Source organism: Exophiala viscosa (genome assembly GCF_022695815.1).
Source record: "Exophiala viscosa unplaced genomic scaffold EDD37scaffold_11, whole genome shotgun sequence".
Taxonomy (NCBI): Eukaryota; Fungi; Ascomycota; class Eurotiomycetes; order Chaetothyriales; family Herpotrichiellaceae; genus Exophiala; species Exophiala viscosa.
This window is the reverse complement of record NW_026944363.1, coordinates 539245-555966: the sequence shown is the minus strand read 5'-3', so window position 1 is coordinate 555966 and position 16722 is coordinate 539245. Positions and strand designations below refer to the sequence as shown.

Genomic DNA, 16722 nt, shown 5'->3' with positions numbered 1-16722 from the left:
GCTACCGTCAGTGACCGTTCCCGCGGCCATCGAGGTCGACAAGGCTGGACCAATCAATCCCCGATCGCATCTGCAGTTGTATGCAAGATGGTAGTAAGTTAAACCTTGGCAGCAATTGAACGCATCATCACCAATAGTGCCATTTCCCTTTCCCGAGGTCGCAGTACAACACAAACGCGTTATCTCTACACTTACAGCCACTCATTCTGTCCTGTCCTGCCTCTCTTTCGGTCGCTCGCTTTATGACCTTCGAAATGTTCTTACAATGGCCACCAATTCAACCTCTCTGCGCTACAAATCCTTCTGTCATACAAATAATGACCTCCCCACCCCACCGAGCAGTGACACGCGCTCTGACCACATTCCGGACGACGTCAACACCATCATGAGTCGGACCAATGACGATCGGGCTTCGATCGGCGACATGAAATTGCGATGTTGTTGCGGTCGGCCAGAATGTGCTTATCTGGAGAACAACAACACCCTTCTCGGCGGAATTGAGAGAGACCTTGAGACTGCCGCACTACTCGGCCAGGTACGTGCACTCCCACAAAGATTTCGGATATCGGCCATAGCCAGCAAAGTCTCCGCTTGGGTCTCTGCAATTTCGTGATACGCTTGAGGGCTCAAGTCTGGAGATGGGACAGTGGAAGAATCTTTTCGCTGAATCATCATCTTACCTTGACGAGCTGCGGTGCGCGCTTCTTATTTTCTGTTACCACAGCCATGCGTTGAGATGGAGATAGAGCTGGACGTAACGACCAGCGTTAGGGAGAAGCGGCAAACAGGCAGTGGGCTAACGTTTGCTCTTCAGGCTCTGCTGAACCGGCATGAATCTTACGTTTCCGAATCCCAACTCGAACATGACAGACTCACCACCTATATCAATAATCTGGAGAAGGAACGGGATAATCTGCAAGCTGCGAACGCAAAGATCGTCGAAGAGAACCGTGGTCTTCTTGACCAGCTCGAATATGCCAACACGTCGATAAGGGACAGTGATCATCATGTGAAGAGACTTGAGGCCTTGCTTCGAGACTGCGAAGCGGAGGTCCAAAAGCTGAATGGCGCCACTCGGCGAGCTGAAGAGTTAGAACTGAGAATCTTGGATCTGGAGAAAGAGCGGGTGATACTGTCGTCCAAAGTCGAGGACTCTCAAGAAGAAACGAGAGGCACCATTCAGCGATGGAAGGAGAGTGTGCTTAAGGTCAGACAACTCGAATACGAAATCCAGAAGATCGAGTGGGAAGCGAAGCAAGACAGACAACGTCATGAGGAAATCATCGCGAGGCTAGAACGAGAAAGGTCTTTGGAGAGAGAGCTTGGTGGTGCAGAAGGCAGACTCAAAGGCGCCGCTGCTTTCCAGAATCTGAACGGGAAAGCTTTGGGAAACAACAACGTCGTCAGCCACTTTGTACGAGACATTCTTCAAGACAACGCGAACCTCCAAGCCGGTATTGCCGAGTTGCGCCAATTGTTGCACAGCTCGAATGAGGAAGTGCAGAATCTAAGGGAACAAATCCTGCAACACCAGCCTGTCGAGTATGATACCGCCACTCTCGAAGAAATTCCCAGGCCTGCTCCGTTGAGCGAACAACTTGACTGGCCTGATGCTGCTCCGAAACCACTGCAACAAGAAGTCCACGTACACCATCATTACCATGCCAAGATTGCTGGCAAGCAACAACGGACGCCTACCATACGAAGGTCTTCTCGCAAAAGGCCTGTCTTCGGATTGGGCGTGCTCCCCTCGACTCCTGAACCCTCAACCCCTTCAACACCACTTTCTATGTCTCATCGTCTGACATCAAGTCCCGGTCTTCCTCTTACCCTCCACCAGCCGCAACCCAGGTTCAATCGGTGGTCTATGCAGTCCGGTGGAACAGCCTCCACAGTAGTATCCAGTTTTCCCAGCTCTCCACGGTCCTACTTCGACCACAGTAGCTCCATATTCGATCGTTTGGAAGCAGGTGAAGACTCATCCCGGCCAACAAGCCCAGAATCAGCCGCAGGATTCAATGAGCCTATGTATCGAGCAAGAAATTACAAGGGTAGGATTGAGGAGGAATTTATCAATCCTCTGGACGAGGAAGAGGAGGCTTTTGTTGACGAGCCGGAGCAAATCCAACCAACCCAGATGTCTGCATCAAAGAAACAAACAGAGTCACAAGTGGAAGATTCAGGAGTCCAAGATTCACCATCGCGTGATTTGACGCCCAAACCGTCACAGTTACTGGTTAGTGAAGGTCAGGATCAGTTGACGGGTGATCCACAAATGCCTGGGCCTCAAGAGCCAGAGGATGAACGGCACGTCTCCGTATCAGAAACAACGACCACGATCACGGAACCTACAGAAGAGCCGTCAGAAAAAGCCGAATCATCATATCTTCAGCAGCAGAGAGATCCTGGGATTGGTTCGTCAAGTTTGAAAACTCCTGACTTTACCAACATACCAGAAATTCACATCCGACCAAGCCATCATCGCAGCTCATCTCACGATTCTCTGGTCTCTATCTCTGGAATGGATATCCACCTTGCAAAAAGACCAGCCACATCAACCTCACAATCATCAAGCTTTTTGAAGGGCAATAAGGCATACTTTGCGTTGTCTCCTTCTGCGGCCCGGAGATTGCCGTCCGCACAGGCACTGACGACAGTAACGGAGTTTACAGCCTTGAGCACTGCCAGGTCTATCAGCGCAGATAGCATTGCTCTTGCAAGCCATGCATCACCCAAACCACAAACACCGGAGAGAAGTGTCAGTCTGAGCGTGGAAGCACTCAGCGGCATTGCCGGACTATCGAGGCCAACACCACAGGACCAACCGTCACCTCCTCCTAGCGGCTTCAGCAGTCTACTGGGAGGCTGGGTCAGGGGCAAATGGGGCATGGCGCCAACAAGATCGAATACGGATCTGAAGTCATCGACCCCGCCGCCCGGACCTGTACAATCTCAGTCGCCAACGCCATCCCTGTTCCCCGGTGGTAGAGCTCCTGGCATCAACCAGAGGGGAGCAATTTCAGGACTCAGGCCGCCTCGACGACTACCAAGTACTGGGATTGAAGTCAAGCTAGTGGACCACGACAGCCTGATGGAAAGTCTGGCTGAATAAGAATCTCGTTGTGTATGACTCTCTCAGCTATATACCCAGGCGGCACCTCTCCTCGTGACTGCGTCATGAAACCACTATTATCATTGTCCATACAGGTTTGGCGGCTTTTTTCTCCATTCAGCGAAGCGCATTTGATACCCAAAGGAGTACTACTGTGCAATTTTATGCATATATCTTATTTTACACCGGAGTCGAATGAATGTACAGTTGTTCGATATTAATATAATTATGAACCTCATCCTGGCTACTCCTGGGTGTAGACACATCATAAAAGCTTCCATTGACTGCCTCAGTGCCCTCCACCTCATGGCCAGTGTTCCCTCTTTGGGTTCACCAGGGTCCTTTTGAAGTAGTTTCTTCCTCACCAGAAACCACTTCCGGTAAGTAGGTTTCACCTACAATTCCTGGATGGCCAGGTCATGGAACTTTTAAGTATGCGAAGTGTTCGCCCTTTTCGGGGCGTTAACATCCTCTTGTGCTTTTATGAGTGGTGCGATCTGTGACTTCGTCACTGATTGCTAGGCTGCGTACTTGTACGCATACATGTTTCTCGGACCGCGTTGAGGGAAACAGCGCCAGTTGTCAACATTACTAGGACAATTCTCGATCCACATTGGTGCCTCGTGCTCTGCGTTGGGATGTATCACCGCTCTAGGGACACGATCTTGATCTCTGTGGCGACCGAGTGGAAGAAGCCGCAGTATTGCAGACCTTGAGGTATTCTGCAGCGTAACTCCGTGACCTTGAAGCCGAAATCGTCGCGACATATTGTGACGAAATCTGCGAACGTGTCGCTTCGGATCGTCGCGGAAATGAGAATGGCGGTCTTCAGGAACGTGTCTTTCAGGAGGCTGAGTAATTCGGCTAAAGGTCGGAGAATATCAGGGTGGTACGTTATGTCGGCCCCGATGATCAGATCGTATTGTCTTCCAGCTTGCTTGGTGTCGTCGAGCAGTTGGTCGATTTCGGGACGGTCTGTCCAGTCGAGTTGGCGGACTGCGGGTAGTGTATGGCCACCGAGTGTGTCATTGGACACATTGAGGTCGACGTTGGATTCGAGACCCTCGCAGACGTGTCCGAGACCGTCGGTGGCTAGGACATGAGAGGCGGCTAGGTGTCCGGCGCAGAGAAGGGAGAGAAAGCCTGTGCCTGCGCCTAGTTCGAGGACGTCCCGGTCTTTGACAAGGTCGGGTCGTTGGGTGGCTAGGTACCATGCCAGATGCAGCGCGGCTTCCCACGTCCGAAGACCGACGTTGTTGCCCTTGGATAGCAGGTTCTGGGCTTCTTTGATGAGGACTGGCTTGACACCAGGCGCGTCGAGAGGGAGTGGTGGGAAATAAGAATGGACCTGTAGTTGTTGGGCCTCGTCGGTGTCAGGTTGCTGGGGGATGATGGACAGGTAGGCCATGTGCTCCATGAGATGATCGGAGACTTGCTGTGCGACGAGACGGCGGTTAGTGGCTCAAATGAAATGGGACGCAGGGATGTAGATCAAGGCAAGCACGCATCCGGGAAAGATATTGGAAGGTAAGCTGGAAATACTGATTGCGCGGACCTACATCTTCTTCTGGATCTTTGCATGATTTCTCGATCTCCTGGATTATGTGTTTCAAAATTCTAGCCTGGTACCGTGAAGGCGGGAGATATTTGTTTTGAGAAGCATCAAAGAAATACTTGTACAAAATATCCTGGACGTCCTGGTTCACCAGGAGGGTTCCGGACGGATATGTCACATCGTTGATCTGCTGCATATATTGTCGGTAGAATTTGACCACCAATGGTTCGGTGCCTGCTCTGGAAATATCCATCTCCATCGCGCATTTCGATTTCCTCTCGACACGAGGGTGATTTGGAGAGGATTTGGTGTGAGTGAAGTGAAATGAGGTTGACGATGGGAAAAAAGTTATACCATCCCATTCAGGACTAGCGTGGATATTCGCCAAGATTTACGGTGCCAAGCGCACTTTTTCAGAAGGCGCAAGCAATCTTCAGTCGACATCAATGACCCAGTGACTTTGGAAGTGCAGGCGCAATTCCATCAATCTCAACCCAGCCCATAACACCTTGATTGCGAGTCTTGATCAGACACTCATCTTCGCAATCATGGCCGATTCACCTGTTACCATCCGAACTCGCAAGTTCATCACCAACCGACTCCTGTCGCGAAAGCAGATGGTCGTGTAAGTTTCCACAGGCACAAGCTGTGCATCAGCAGGAAAGGATTTCAGCATGAATAGCAAAACTAACATGAGACTCTTCCTACAGGGATGTCCTCCACCCCAACCGACCCAACGTCTCCAAGGATGACCTGCGCGCCAGACTCGCCGAAGTGTACAAGTCCAACAAGGACCAGATTAACGTTTTCGGCATGCGGACACAATATGGTGGCGGCAAGTCAACCGGTTTCGCCCTCATCTACGATAGCGTCGAGGCCATGAAGAAGTTCGAGCCCCACTACAGACTCGTCCGTGTCGGACACGCAACCAAGATCGAGAAGGCCAGCAGACAACAACGCAAGCAGAGAAAGAACCGATCCAAGGAGGTCAGAGGTACGGCGAAGACGAAGGGTGCTGGCAAGAAGGACAAGAAATCTAAATAAGCGTGAGCATGTGGTATTGTGGGAGGTGTCGATTGAAATCGTGTCATTGGGATGGCATAATTCGTGGTCTGTGGAAGACGCCAGGATGACTTTCCGCCTCCTTTCAAGCAACAATGTCTCTGATAAGACTGAAGCATTGCGGATGGAGATACGAATTGAAGATGCTGCCACGCGATTGTTTCGGTCTTGATAGACCAACAGGCTCTTGCACTACAAGTTTTTCAAGATGGGCAACGGCGCACGAGATCCATAACTCAATGAATCAAAATCAAATGTGAATCAAAAGACTCTTCCGACATGCTAAGGCGCTGATATTATCCCTCCTACACATTCTGGTCCGACTGTGGGGATGCCTAATCTCGAACAGCTCGGCTTACATGGAACACAGCGCAGTATAACACTCGATTTGACTAATGCTACAGATCATACATCCGTCTCGACCAACCCGCCGTGACACTTTTGGTCTTTCAACAAGCGATACAAATTCTTTCCGTGGACATTCGAGCCCAGTCTCGATTAGCGTTCGCAACAAAACTCCAAACACAACACAGGCGATCTTTTCGTAACAGCAACAACGTCAGGACCCTCCAAAAAGTACATCCTTTCCAGTCCCTGAATCACAGCAAACGTATGCCTCCTGCAATAGTAACGATTTCCGTGACACAAAGTCGACGCCAGACTCCTATGCCATGCCGCCCCGAAAGGACCCAGGTGGTATGTCCTGACCCAAGAGCATTAGACGTAGCTTTATCAATATGAAAGTACCACAAGTCAGTCAAACAGACCCAGTTCGGACGAGAACTAGCAATTGAACGAACGAGGAAAGAATGCTTTTTATAGGAGACCAAACAGACGACGGGCATTCCACCACAAGCCATGAACAAAACTTAAGGTCAATCAATAACTCGAGGAGGTATTGCTGATAGACGTGACTGACGCCCTTGCCGAATCTGTCGGACACCCTCCTGAGCAGTCTGGGCTGCAGTCATCCGCCGCTGTGTCTCTGCGTGCAACCAATGGCTGTGTCCGACCATACAGCGCGCCGTCCGAGAAGTGGCTGCTCGAAGCACTCCTCTGCTGCTGCTGGGTACCACGTCCACTCAACGAGCCTGTGTAACTGTACGCGATGGACGTGCTTTCCTGGGTGGACGTAGGGCTCTGGTCATGGGAGACCACGGCACGTGCTTTCGAGTGCTGGTGCTGGTGCTGGTGCTGTGAGTCGTCTGTTGCTGTTCTGGAAGTAAGTGTCTGGTCGTGGCTGGCGGAAAGAGGCAGGGCAGACAGAAGAGATGTGCTGGGGAGCACTTCTCCCATGCCAATGTGGTTGTAGGAAGCCATGTCCTGCATGCCGTACGAGGTGTTGCGTCTGTTGTCATGGGATTGCTGTGAGTCTGTGGCCATGTCGACTTGACCTGGGATGTGGTGTGCGGAGGACCAGTAGGTGGAATTTCGCTGTGTGGGGGAAGATACTGGCAGGGTGTCTGTGGAATTCGTCTGTGGAACGGCCATACTGCGGGCTGAAACTGGGGTGGGTAAAATGCGGTCAGATGGTAGCGTACCGGAAAGTCCGCCATTGTAGAGTGGTTGTGGAGTCTCCGTGGTGACGCTGTAGGCCGAAGATGGCAAGTGAGAGGTCTGCTGGGACATGCACTGTTGAGGCTCTGGCCACAGTGTGCCTGGATGTGGTCGGACGTTTTGTGCGTGGACATAGTAGCCGTTTGCTGTCGTCATGGGGTCTGTGTTTGGCAGAATGTACGGAGGCGGGTGAGAGCTGTATGGGCTTGTGTCTTCATCGTCAGGGTACGGAGAATATGAACCAACGTATGGTGCCCTTGTCCAGTCGACACCTGGAGCTGGATGGGCATATGGACCATAGTCCATGTTAGATGGGACAGTGGGGTATTGAAGCGAACTCTGTGGGTTGTACCTCGACGACAGCGTCACATAATTCAGGCGGTGGTTCGGGGGAAGTGAATACGGAGAATATCGAGGAGGTGTATGCATCTTTCCTACTAAGCTGTAGTAGTCCTCTGACTGGACCTGGTGTTTATCAGCATTGTGAGCAGTCTCCAGGCTGCAGCTGAAATACTTACTCGGAGAAAGTGACATGTCTCTGCATGACCAGCGTTTATGCAGTTTGCACAACTCTGATTGTTGTCTTCATTGCCACTGCATTTGATTTTGCGTTTTCGACATCTCTGGCACTGTGCTTTCGTCAGTATAAACACAGGATAGCAAGGTCGAATACTGTTAACACACTGCCACAGGCACCCGCTTCCTTGCTCCACCCGGTGTTCTGTTATCCGCCTCCGAAGAAGGGGTCGTCCGCCTACTTAGATGGCCCGTAGTGTCATAGTGGTCGGAAATGTGAGGGTTCTGGCTCAATGGCATGTGAGTCCCGCGATCATTGCGTCTGAAGAACTCAAGGTCTGCATTGTACATCTGTCGTGTTGAGATCTGCTTCAGCTGTTAGAGTTGAGACACATCGTCAGACAATTTGTCCTTACCATGATGTACGCCACGAGACTCCAATAACGACCAATAGCAAAAACACCACAGCAGCAAACACCTCAACTACTCTAGTCAGACTTCGGTGGGCAATAATGTAAGACTCGTGCATCAAATCCTCAAAAAAGCTCCAATGGACTTAGCCACGTCAAAAGAAGGAATCCAAGCAACGATGCTTGAAGGGGAATGCACAAAATCGCTAGGATCAGGTATATGCGAACATTCTTCAAGGATGAACTCCAACAGGAAACGTGAGACTTGTCTTTCAAATGGCAGTTGGACCATTCCCATGGATTGTGTCATATCATCATTTGCGTTGGACGTAAGCTGTTCTCTTGCCCAAAATTCATGCTCACAATAAGTCATTCTGTCGGAGTTGTCCTTGAAACCTGATCGTAAGATTTCCTTGTAACGGGCTTGCTGCGGGTGTCCGTCGGTGTCACGATGCTGCTTGATCCACATCAACAACCTGACCAAACGGCCGAGAGAAGGCCTGACCAGTCAGCAGCATGGTCATAGCATGTCGACCATACCAGTCGTGAAACAAATCGGGGTCTTTCTCGCCAATCGTAGATCGCGGTCATTTCAAGGATCAACTGCAGGTCTCTTAAAACGTTAAGTGCTGTTTGTATTGGTTCTGGGTGTACTGTCGACAGGTTCCATGTGGGGAAACCAGACACATCTTGCAATCCCTTTCTGGGCTATGTCAGTAAGCTAAGGCATGACGTGCATTCTGATCATCAGGGTTCTGCCAAAAGGTGTGACTTGAGACCTACCGGTTGAGAGTATACTAGTCTCAACCAAGAGCTCCAAGCAGATTCTGTTTGCTACCAGTGGAGCGCCTGGTTGATTGGCTGGGGATGTTTGTTACCATCGTGGCTGCTGCACCACTCAGTACTCGTGCAAACTTGTAACTGGTCAGTATTCTGCAATGGCTTCAGGGTGCATTTGAGGAAGAATGCCCTCAAAAGACTTCCAAATTCTGGTGGGTCCAATGATATCTGCTGACCTGGGCAGCCTTCATCAAACGAATGTGTTAGTGTGTTCGATACAGCCAACGTGAATTCGGTTGAGTTCTCCGAGCAAGGCTCTTGCCAGACGCATCTGGGTGGCATCTGACCAACAGCTCAGCTGGACGTGGACGTAGCCTACCATCTGCAGCAGTTCCCACACCATAAGCAAGCACTCCCATTGACGCACATAGAGCCAGCAGCATCGAAGCACCTCGCTGGCTGCATGGAAGTATCGACTTGCCTGCATAACTTCCACAAGGGAAGCCCCTGAGCAGTTGCTGCAGAGAGCCTGCGCTTCCTGCGGAACATCGCAGGGCACAACCGTAACACAGAGATGTCAAAGATTGGCTTCACCCACCACAAGAGAGGTGGCCAGCAAATCTGACAAATCAGAGCTTGACTTTGCAGACCCAAGAAGTGATACAGAGGCGCAATGAACCAAGGAAATAGCCCCAGCAAGGCCAACGGTGTTGCCTCTCAAGTGAGGATAGCACTACTGATCCACTTCAGTGGACACCTGTAATGCGGGTCATTGATTGTGGTGGGAGCGCCAAAGTGACGTTGTTTCAGGCGGCATATGACAAGGCTCTCAATCATGAGCACATGTTCTGTGATAGACTGTGGCGGGATCTTCGAGACAACCTACAACAACGCTGGCATGTGTAGCAGCATATCCAGGTTCCGGGATGGCTCGGAAATCTTCGAGGTTTTTGAAACTTCAGATACACGAAAACTGGGACTTGGAAGTTCGAAATCGGGCTATCCGATCGTGAGCTTCGCTGCAAGTGTGTTGGGTCGTGCAAAGAAGTGGATGTTTCATCCAGATGGAGGTTGATAGCGTGACCAGGGCTAGACGGCTGGACCTGTCATCGAAGCGGGTGGAAGCCGATGAGAAGGCGGTTCGTGACAGAATCGGGGGATTTTTGTATGACCCTGGGAATGAGTACTGAGAAATGGATGGCTGCAGATGCAGAAAGGTGACTAGTTCAAGCTGGGCAGCTTTTGGCATCAAACATGGCTGATATCACCTTACCATGTCACAGGGCAAGGGTTTCAGGTCGCTCTCACAAGGGTCCCTCAGTGGTGATAGCCTTGATATGGATGGATGAGACTCCTGCGCTTTTGACCTGGGTCAGTGACACAAGGTCAAACAGGGAGAACGACGACATATCGATTCCAGCAGGTACATTGTTGCGAGAGTCAGATGATTGACAGAGGCAAGACCTAGATGCACAGAGAGAAAGTGATATCGGACATGAGAGATTGAGAGTGGCTTCTCGATGGGTTGGAAATTCGTTGTATTTGGTGATTATTGTTGTTGGTGTCACTGGCCGCAACATGGAGTAAGAAGAGAACTTAAACCCTGGAGGCGCGCAGTCGAGGGTCTATCCCCGTTGCGGACTAGTGTACTATAGGTCACTTGGCATGTTTTTTCCCGCGACTTGGAGGCAGCAACGATGTTCCATACCTTAGACAGACACCACATATCTTTGCTTGTATGCAGAAGGATTGAACACTACATTCGTCCCTAATAGGCCTATCACGACACATTAAGCCTGTTCACGGACGCTTTGCGCCGAGGGCCGTGTCAGTGGATGCCTTGAACGAACGGCTCGGTCAGTCATGAGCGTCTTGCTCGAAACCTCCTTGGGCGAGGTTGTCATAGACCTTCTGGTTGACACTGCGCCCAAATGTTGTGAGAAGTAAGTAAGCTGTACCCTTTTCTCGACAGAAATGTACTGACGAAATCCAGCTTTTTGAAATTATGCAAAGTCAAATATTACAATTTTTCCCCAATCCATTCAGTCCAAAAGGGCTTTTCTTGTCAGACAGGAGATCCTCTAGGCCCCGATTCAGCCGAAAGTGATGGGGGGAGTTCCATCTGGGGCCTTTTGTCCGGTCCCTCAAAGAAAAGCTTCGTCGCGGAAATCGATCCGAAAGTGAAGCATGCCCAGCGTGGTACAGTCAGTATGGCTACCGTGCCTTCGCCAAATGATCCAGATGAGCGGCTTGCTGGCAGTCAATTCATCATTACACTGGGCGACGACATCGACTATCTTGACGGCAAAGCAGCGCCATTTGGTATGGTCGTTGAAGGATTTGACACTCTGGAAAAGATCAATGACGCTTTCACGGACTCTAATGGCAGGCCCTTGAAGGATATCCGGATTCGTCACACAATCATACTCGAAGACCCTTACGAAGATCCTTCCGGTCTCACCATTCCCGACTCAAGTCCGGCTCCTACCAAGGCCCAGCTTGCCACAGTCAGAATCGCTGATGATGAGGAATTGGATGAAGATATGGACGAGGCAGCCATGGAAAAGCTGCGCAGAGAAAGAGAAGCGCGGGCACAGGCTCTGACGCTTGAAATGGTAGGAGACTTGCCCTTTGCAGAAGTGAAACCTCCTGAAAATGTCTTATTTGTGTGCAAACTGAATCCGGTGACCCATGATGAAGATCTAGAACTGATCTTCAGCCGTTTCGGGAAGATTCTTTCGTGCGAAGTCATAAGGGACAAGCGGACAGGCGACAGTCTGCAGTATGCATTCATTGAGTTCGAAAATCAAAAGGACTGCGAACAAGCATACTTCAAGATGCAGGGAGTCCTCATCGACGATCATCGCATTCATGTGGACTTTTCGCAAAGCGTGTCGAAATTATCGGACGTTTGGAGGAACGCAACGAACTCAAAGAGAGCACGACATTCTGGAGGTTTCGGCGGCATTGCAGATTTGGAAAAGAAACGCCACTACCGGGACCAGGATGGAGGAGCTCGGAATGGACGAGGCTATCGAATGGTCTTCGACAGAGAGGACATTCGGCGGAAAGGCGATACTCACCCAGCAAGAGACTCTCGCAGATCTCGGAGCAGAAGTCCACAACATGACATAGGGTCACCCAAATACGGCGATCGCCGGGACAGAGACAGGGATACGTACCAAGACCGCGAAAGGACGTATCGGAATTCGGATCGTGATAACGAGAGAGATGCGGACAGGCATAACAGGAGGGACAGGGATAGGGACAGAGACAGAGACCACCGGGCAGACAGATACAGATGATGTCTTCCGATCATGCTTGTGTGATGTATAACATGTACCAGTGATACGAAAAGAAGAGACGAGTGATACCCTGACAGCAAAGTACCTAGATACTTACACAGTCTGTTGTTTTGTGTAGCGGAACGTATCTTTTGCTGGAGCTGTACAAGTACATTGGAAGAGTAGTAGTAGTACCTAAGGTACTACTTTAGTAGGTTTGGACCAATGCCCTGTCATATGTCAGCACGAGGCTGCAGGCTGCGTTGTTAAGCCTGTTGCGGGGGAGAAATCAGAAATGTTTGCCCTTTTGTCTTACCCTCTTGTCTCACCGCGCTAGGACCCCTCTGAAACGAGCAGGGCCACCGCCTGCCCTATTCACAGCTGAACAAGCTGTAGCTTACCTGCTACTGTATTCTGACGGTGTGGTGCCTTTTCTCCTTCCTTGCATATTCCCTTACTCGTGTACGACTACAACAGCTGAGGGGGAGTACTTCTACCAGGTCGATCCGTTGCACCACTGAGTAAACAGACGTCCAAAATGGCCGGTAACCTCGTAAACAGTCTGCTAGAACGCTTGAACTTGACCTCTTCAACCCACGGAGCACCTGCCCAGGAGCCTGCGGAAGACGAGTTGAAGACCCTTCGTCAGAAATATGAGAAGGCAAAGCAAGAGCATGTCTTTGCTTTCTATGACCAGCTAAATACCCAAGAAAAGGCATCCCTCTTTGATCAACTATCCACATTCGATCCAGACCGGATCAATGTCCTCGCAGACAAAGCCTTACACCCTCCCACAGCCTCCGGCGAAGAACCCTCCATCGAACCTCTACCTGAATCGGCATCTGCCTCCGTGCTCGATGCCTCAAAGGAACAGACGGAAGAGTGGTACAACGCCGGGCTCGGACACATTGCAAAGAACACCGTTGCCCTGGTTCTCATGGCCGGTGGTCAAGGAACAAGACTGGGAAGTTCAGATCCGAAAGGTTGCTTCGACATTGGTCTTCCAAGCCACAAGTCACTCTTCCAAATGCAGGCAGAACGAATCTTGAAGTTGCAACAGTTAGCCAAACACCATGCATCGTTGTCGACTGAACCCATTGTGCCCTGGTACGTCATGACCAGTGGTCCTACCAGAGCCCCAACGGAAAAGTACTTTGAGGAGCATAACTACTTTGGCTTGTCGAAAGAGAACGTCATCATCTTCGAGCAAGGAGTGCTTCCATGCATCTCAAACGAAGGCAAGATCTTGATGGAGAGCAAATCAAAGGTGGCCGTGGCACCAGATGGCAATGGTGGCATTTATCAAGCACTGTTGACGTCCGATGCTCGTAGCGATATGCGGAAACGCGGTATCGAGCACATACATGCATACTGCGTCGACAACTGCTTGGTCAAGGTTGCAGATCCTGTCTTCGTTGGCTTTGCTGCTTCCAAAGAAGTGGATATCGCCACCAAAGTTGTTCGGAAGCGAGCGGCGAATGAGTCCGTCGGCCTCATCGTCCAGAAGAATGGGAAGCCAGACGTCGTCGAGTACTCCGAGATTGATCAAGAAATGGCTGAAGCCAAAGACAGCTCGGGCTTGCTGAAGTTCCGAGCTGCGAATATTGTCAACCACTACTACTCATTCCGTTGCTTCGATACAATCGAAGAGTGGGCACACAAGCTTCCTCACCATGTTGCGAAGAAGAAGATCCCTTACTGTGACACAGAGACCGGCGAGTCAGTCAAGCCCGAAAAGCCGAATGGCATCAAGTTGGAACAATTTGTCTTTGATGTCTTCCCGTTCATCCCCATGGACAAGTTCGCATGCTTCGAAGTGGATCGTAAAGAGGAGTTCTCGCCGCTCAAGAATGGCAAGGGCTCAACCGAAGACAACGCAGAGACTAGCAAGCGAGACATTATGGAACAAGGTGCTCGATGGCTACGCAGCGCAGGTGCAGTGGTTGTATCAGAAGGAGACAATGCTGCCGGCGTCGAAGTGTCTCCTTTGATCAGCTACGTAAGTTTGATGACTTCTGTCGACAGATCTGGCTAACATTTTACAGGGTGGTGAAGGACTTGACTATCTCAGAGGGCGAGAGATCAAGGCACCAGCGGTGATCGAGAGGAGTAAGGACGAATGAGTCGCCTGCTGGTGTAATGTATCAACTAGAACGATTTATGATTCGTGTTGCAGCGCCAACAGGATGTTATGATGGGATATGGCAGACGTTCAGGTCCAGGAGATCTTTGATCGGAGTCCGCGAGGTCCGCTGCTGGAGGCGAATATATGGACAATCAATCAACGGCCACACAATGCATTTATCATCTTGGTGCTCATGGTAAACTCTTTTGCTCAGTGATTGACATCGATACCTACTAGTACCATAGCGCTGGAAATGCCCCCCACGTGATGCTCCACCAACGCTAGGACGACTCTGGCGCAAGGTCGGTCTTGGCTCTGTTCCCCTCGACTGTCCGCTTTTCACTTTGCGACAATTCTGGCTTCATCTTATTCTTTGCCCTTCCTTATCAGCTGGTTGTTGATCGCGTCGCACGGTTCGACGGAGGCTGGAAGTCGTTGGAAAGGTCGAGTGGGAAGTTGCCGCTATTTGTAAGCTCACCGTCGTCTCGTCGATTCACCCCTTCGCCTGTCTGCCCCTCTTTCCACCCCGGCTCCATTCCCTCTGCACCTTTCCGCAGGATAGCGAATCCATAGCTGATATTTGCTCAGAGGTTGCGGGCATTTGGGATATTTGATCGAGGTTCAAGCTGCGCAGGTACGCTGCTCCTTCACTCCGCGATTTTACCGACATTTCCTATCATTCCGGCTCTTTGGTCTCGTCGGAATCGACCCATCCGGGAAATGATCGCCCCTACATTTGACACGGCTGCTTTCGCGCAAGAACATTGAAGAGCAAGGTCTGACATGGCTTCTGACAGGAACTGAGGAAGAGATCCAATACACATTTTCAGAATGTCGTCCCTTTCTCGTCGTGCATGCTACAAGTGCGGCAATGTCGGCCACTATGCGGAAGTTTGCACATCCACCGAGAGACTGTGCTACAACTGCAAGCAACCAGGCCACGAGTCCAACCAATGCCCAATGCCACGCACAACAGAAAGTAAGTCACACTTTACGCTGGTCGCAACAAGCCCTTCGTCTGACAGTTCCATCCAGCAAAACAATGTTATCATTGCCAAGGTCTAGGTCACGTCCAAGCCGACTGTCCAACCTTGCGCATCAGCGGTGGCCCTGCCGGTGGGCGCTGCTATTCATGCGGTCAGATCGGCCACTTGGCCCGTAACTGCCCTACCCCAGGCGCCAGCCCTGCACCCCCACGTGGCGGCTATGGTGGAGGTGGCCGGGGTGGTTTCCGTGGAGGCTACAACGTCGTCACTAACCGAGCTGCTACGTGCTACAAGTGTGGTGGCCCAAATCATTATGCTCGAGATTGCCAAGCGCAGGCCATGAAGTGCTATGCTTGCGGCAAGCTGGTACGTGCTGACTGCTATTCACAAACAACCGAATGCTGACAATTTCCAGGGGCACATCTCGCGGGACTGCACCGCTCCCAATGGTGGCCCGTTGAATGCGGCTGGTAAGACCTGCTACAAATGCGGGCAACCTGGTCATATCAGCAAAGATTGCACTTCGACCGAGACCAACGGTTCGGCAGCTGCTGTGCCAAACGGAACGTCGGCTGATGCTCCTCCAGCTGTCCCTGCGGCAGATATCTCGGACATCCCTTCGGCTGCTGCACCAGCCGCTGCAGTTGCTTAGTGCGCGTCGTGCTTGATACCACCGCAGTTGCTTTGTTCTTGTCGTGCTTGATGTTTCTCGAGCACGGAGGCACTGCAAAATGCTTGCTACTTTGGGTCGTTATCACGTTTGCGTTTTCTCCTTGATCTCCATGGGCGACAACATGGATCATAGCAGTCGTTTCGGAAAGCATCTTTATCCTTCCCCACTTTTGGTTTTTCGAATATCTCCTTTGGCACTTGGAGGCTCTTTTTGGCATCACGAATCGAAGCATCGCATCTGACGTTTTTTCACGCCTCCCCAATGATACGAAAAGTTTTTCACGACCCTACCGGCAAAGCAAGTTCAAGGCCGAGGCGCACTGATGATCGACGACTTCGGGGACACCATGAGTTTTTGAACTGTGGTGGCGCGAAATTATTTGTATCTCAGGACTCGCACGATTGTTATGGAGCACTCTAGGTGTCTTCTCGACGCAAGGCCATCAACTTACTTTTTGAAAATCCCCAGCCACACCACCGGAGGATTTGCGTTTCACAAGCTCTGATGAATTATCACCACGCGCAGCAAGGCTTTTTATGACGCCAACCTGAGGATATGCCACCGGGACGGAGGAAGCAAGCGAAGGAATGGGCAAGACAGTTGATAGACTGGGTGGGTGAGGCCGACAAAGAAGACAGTGGCTGCAAAGAAGGTGTGAGCGA

General features: G+C 51.0%; 7 protein-coding genes across 7 annotated transcripts; 4 read left to right on the top strand and 3 right to left on the bottom strand.

Annotated features, from left to right (window-relative positions):
- The first annotated feature begins 10 nt into the window (after positions 1-10).
- Positions 11-3304, top strand: EDD37DRAFT_595204 (uncharacterized protein). Its single transcript, XM_062814573.1, has 2 exons — positions 11-535; positions 815-3304. Exons 1-2 carry the CDS (start codon positions 266-268, stop codon positions 3110-3112), a joined length of 2568 nt encoding a protein of 855 aa, XP_062666857.1. The 5' UTR covers positions 11-265; the 3' UTR covers positions 3113-3304.
- Positions 3305-4974, bottom strand: EDD37DRAFT_639421 (putative methyltransferase-domain-containing protein). Its single transcript, XM_062817168.1, has 2 exons — positions 4672-4974; positions 3305-4547 (listed from the first exon to the last, which is right to left on the bottom strand). Exons 1-2 carry the CDS (start codon positions 4924-4926, stop codon positions 3756-3758), a joined length of 1047 nt encoding a protein of 348 aa, XP_062666856.1. The 5' UTR covers positions 4927-4974; the 3' UTR covers positions 3305-3755.
- Positions 4975-5111: 137 nt separating this feature from the next.
- On the top strand, positions 5112-5992 carry EDD37DRAFT_595201 (30S ribosomal protein S24e). The gene is made up of 2 exons (XM_062814572.1): positions 5112-5292; positions 5378-5992. The coding sequence occupies exons 1-2, from the start codon at positions 5216-5218 to the stop codon at positions 5709-5711; spliced, it is 411 nt and encodes a 136-aa protein (XP_062666855.1). The 5' UTR covers positions 5112-5215; the 3' UTR covers positions 5712-5992.
- A 236-nt stretch (positions 5993-6228) lies between these two features.
- EDD37DRAFT_140042 (uncharacterized protein) lies at positions 6229-8639 on the bottom strand. The gene is made up of 4 exons (XM_062809539.1): positions 8219-8639; positions 7971-8168; positions 7805-7915; positions 6229-7751 (listed from the first exon to the last, which is right to left on the bottom strand). Exons 1-4 carry the CDS (start codon positions 8219-8221, stop codon positions 6609-6611), a joined length of 1455 nt encoding a protein of 484 aa, XP_062666854.1. The 5' UTR covers positions 8222-8639; the 3' UTR covers positions 6229-6608.
- A 2061-nt stretch (positions 8640-10700) lies between these two features.
- On the top strand, positions 10701-12535 carry EDD37DRAFT_582175 (peptidyl-prolyl cis-trans isomerase-like 4). The gene is made up of 2 exons (XM_062814423.1): positions 10701-10935; positions 10986-12535. The coding sequence occupies exons 1-2, from the start codon at positions 10856-10858 to the stop codon at positions 12295-12297; spliced, it is 1392 nt and encodes a 463-aa protein (XP_062666853.1). The 5' UTR covers positions 10701-10855; the 3' UTR covers positions 12298-12535.
- A 60-nt stretch (positions 12536-12595) lies between these two features.
- On the top strand, positions 12596-14669 carry EDD37DRAFT_639405 (UDP-N-acetylglucosamine pyrophosphorylase). The gene is made up of 2 exons (XM_062817167.1): positions 12596-14275; positions 14322-14669. The coding sequence occupies exons 1-2, from the start codon at positions 12815-12817 to the stop codon at positions 14397-14399; spliced, it is 1539 nt and encodes a 512-aa protein (XP_062666852.1). The 5' UTR covers positions 12596-12814; the 3' UTR covers positions 14400-14669.
- A 69-nt stretch (positions 14670-14738) lies between these two features.
- EDD37DRAFT_639404 (uncharacterized protein) lies at positions 14739-15754 on the bottom strand. The gene is made up of 3 exons (XM_062817166.1): positions 15437-15754; positions 14990-15380; positions 14739-14869 (listed from the first exon to the last, which is right to left on the bottom strand). Exons 1-2 carry the CDS (start codon positions 15451-15453, stop codon positions 15062-15064), a joined length of 336 nt encoding a protein of 111 aa, XP_062666851.1. The 5' UTR covers positions 15454-15754; the 3' UTR covers positions 14739-14869; positions 14990-15061.
- Positions 15755-16722: the final 968 nt, after the last annotated feature.

What these genes read in the sequence shown, in the direction of transcription:
- EDD37DRAFT_595204 (XM_062814573.1), top strand. Translation starts at nt 266, where the DNA reads ATGGCCACCAATTCAACCTCTCTGCGCTACAAATCCTTCTGTCATACA. An exon ending in CTGCCGCACTACTCGGCCAG is followed by an intron (nt 536 to 814) that starts GTACGTGCACTC and finishes TTTGCTCTTCAG; the next exon opens with GCTCTGCTGAACCGGCATGA.
- EDD37DRAFT_639421 (XM_062817168.1), bottom strand. Translation starts at nt 4,926, where the DNA reads ATGGAGATGGATATTTCCAGAGCAGGCACCGAACCATTGGTGGTCAAA. An exon ending in GCAAAGATCCAGAAGAAGAT is followed by an intron (nt 4,548 to 4,671) that starts GTAGGTCCGCGC and finishes CTCGTCGCACAG; the next exon opens with CAAGTCTCCGATCATCTCAT.
- EDD37DRAFT_595201 (XM_062814572.1), top strand. Translation starts at nt 5,216, where the DNA reads ATGGCCGATTCACCTGTTACCATCCGAACTCGCAAGTTCATCACCAAC. An exon ending in TCGCGAAAGCAGATGGTCGT is followed by an intron (nt 5,293 to 5,377) that starts GTAAGTTTCCAC and finishes CTCTTCCTACAG; the next exon opens with GGATGTCCTCCACCCCAACC.
- EDD37DRAFT_140042 (XM_062809539.1), bottom strand. An exon ending in GGAAGCGGGTGCCTGTGGCA is followed by an intron (nt 7,916 to 7,970) that starts GTGTGTTAACAG and finishes ACGAAAGCACAG; the next exon opens with TGCCAGAGATGTCGAAAACG. An exon ending in AGACATGTCACTTTCTCCGA is followed by an intron (nt 7,752 to 7,804) that starts GTAAGTATTTCA and finishes GATAAACACCAG; the next exon opens with GTCCAGTCAGAGGACTACTA.
- EDD37DRAFT_582175 (XM_062814423.1), top strand. Translation starts at nt 10,856, where the DNA reads ATGAGCGTCTTGCTCGAAACCTCCTTGGGCGAGGTTGTCATAGACCTT. An exon ending in GCGCCCAAATGTTGTGAGAA is followed by an intron (nt 10,936 to 10,985) that starts GTAAGTAAGCTG and finishes GACGAAATCCAG; the next exon opens with CTTTTTGAAATTATGCAAAG.
- EDD37DRAFT_639405 (XM_062817167.1), top strand. Translation starts at nt 12,815, where the DNA reads ATGGCCGGTAACCTCGTAAACAGTCTGCTAGAACGCTTGAACTTGACC. An exon ending in TGTCTCCTTTGATCAGCTAC is followed by an intron (nt 14,276 to 14,321) that starts GTAAGTTTGATG and finishes AACATTTTACAG; the next exon opens with GGTGGTGAAGGACTTGACTA.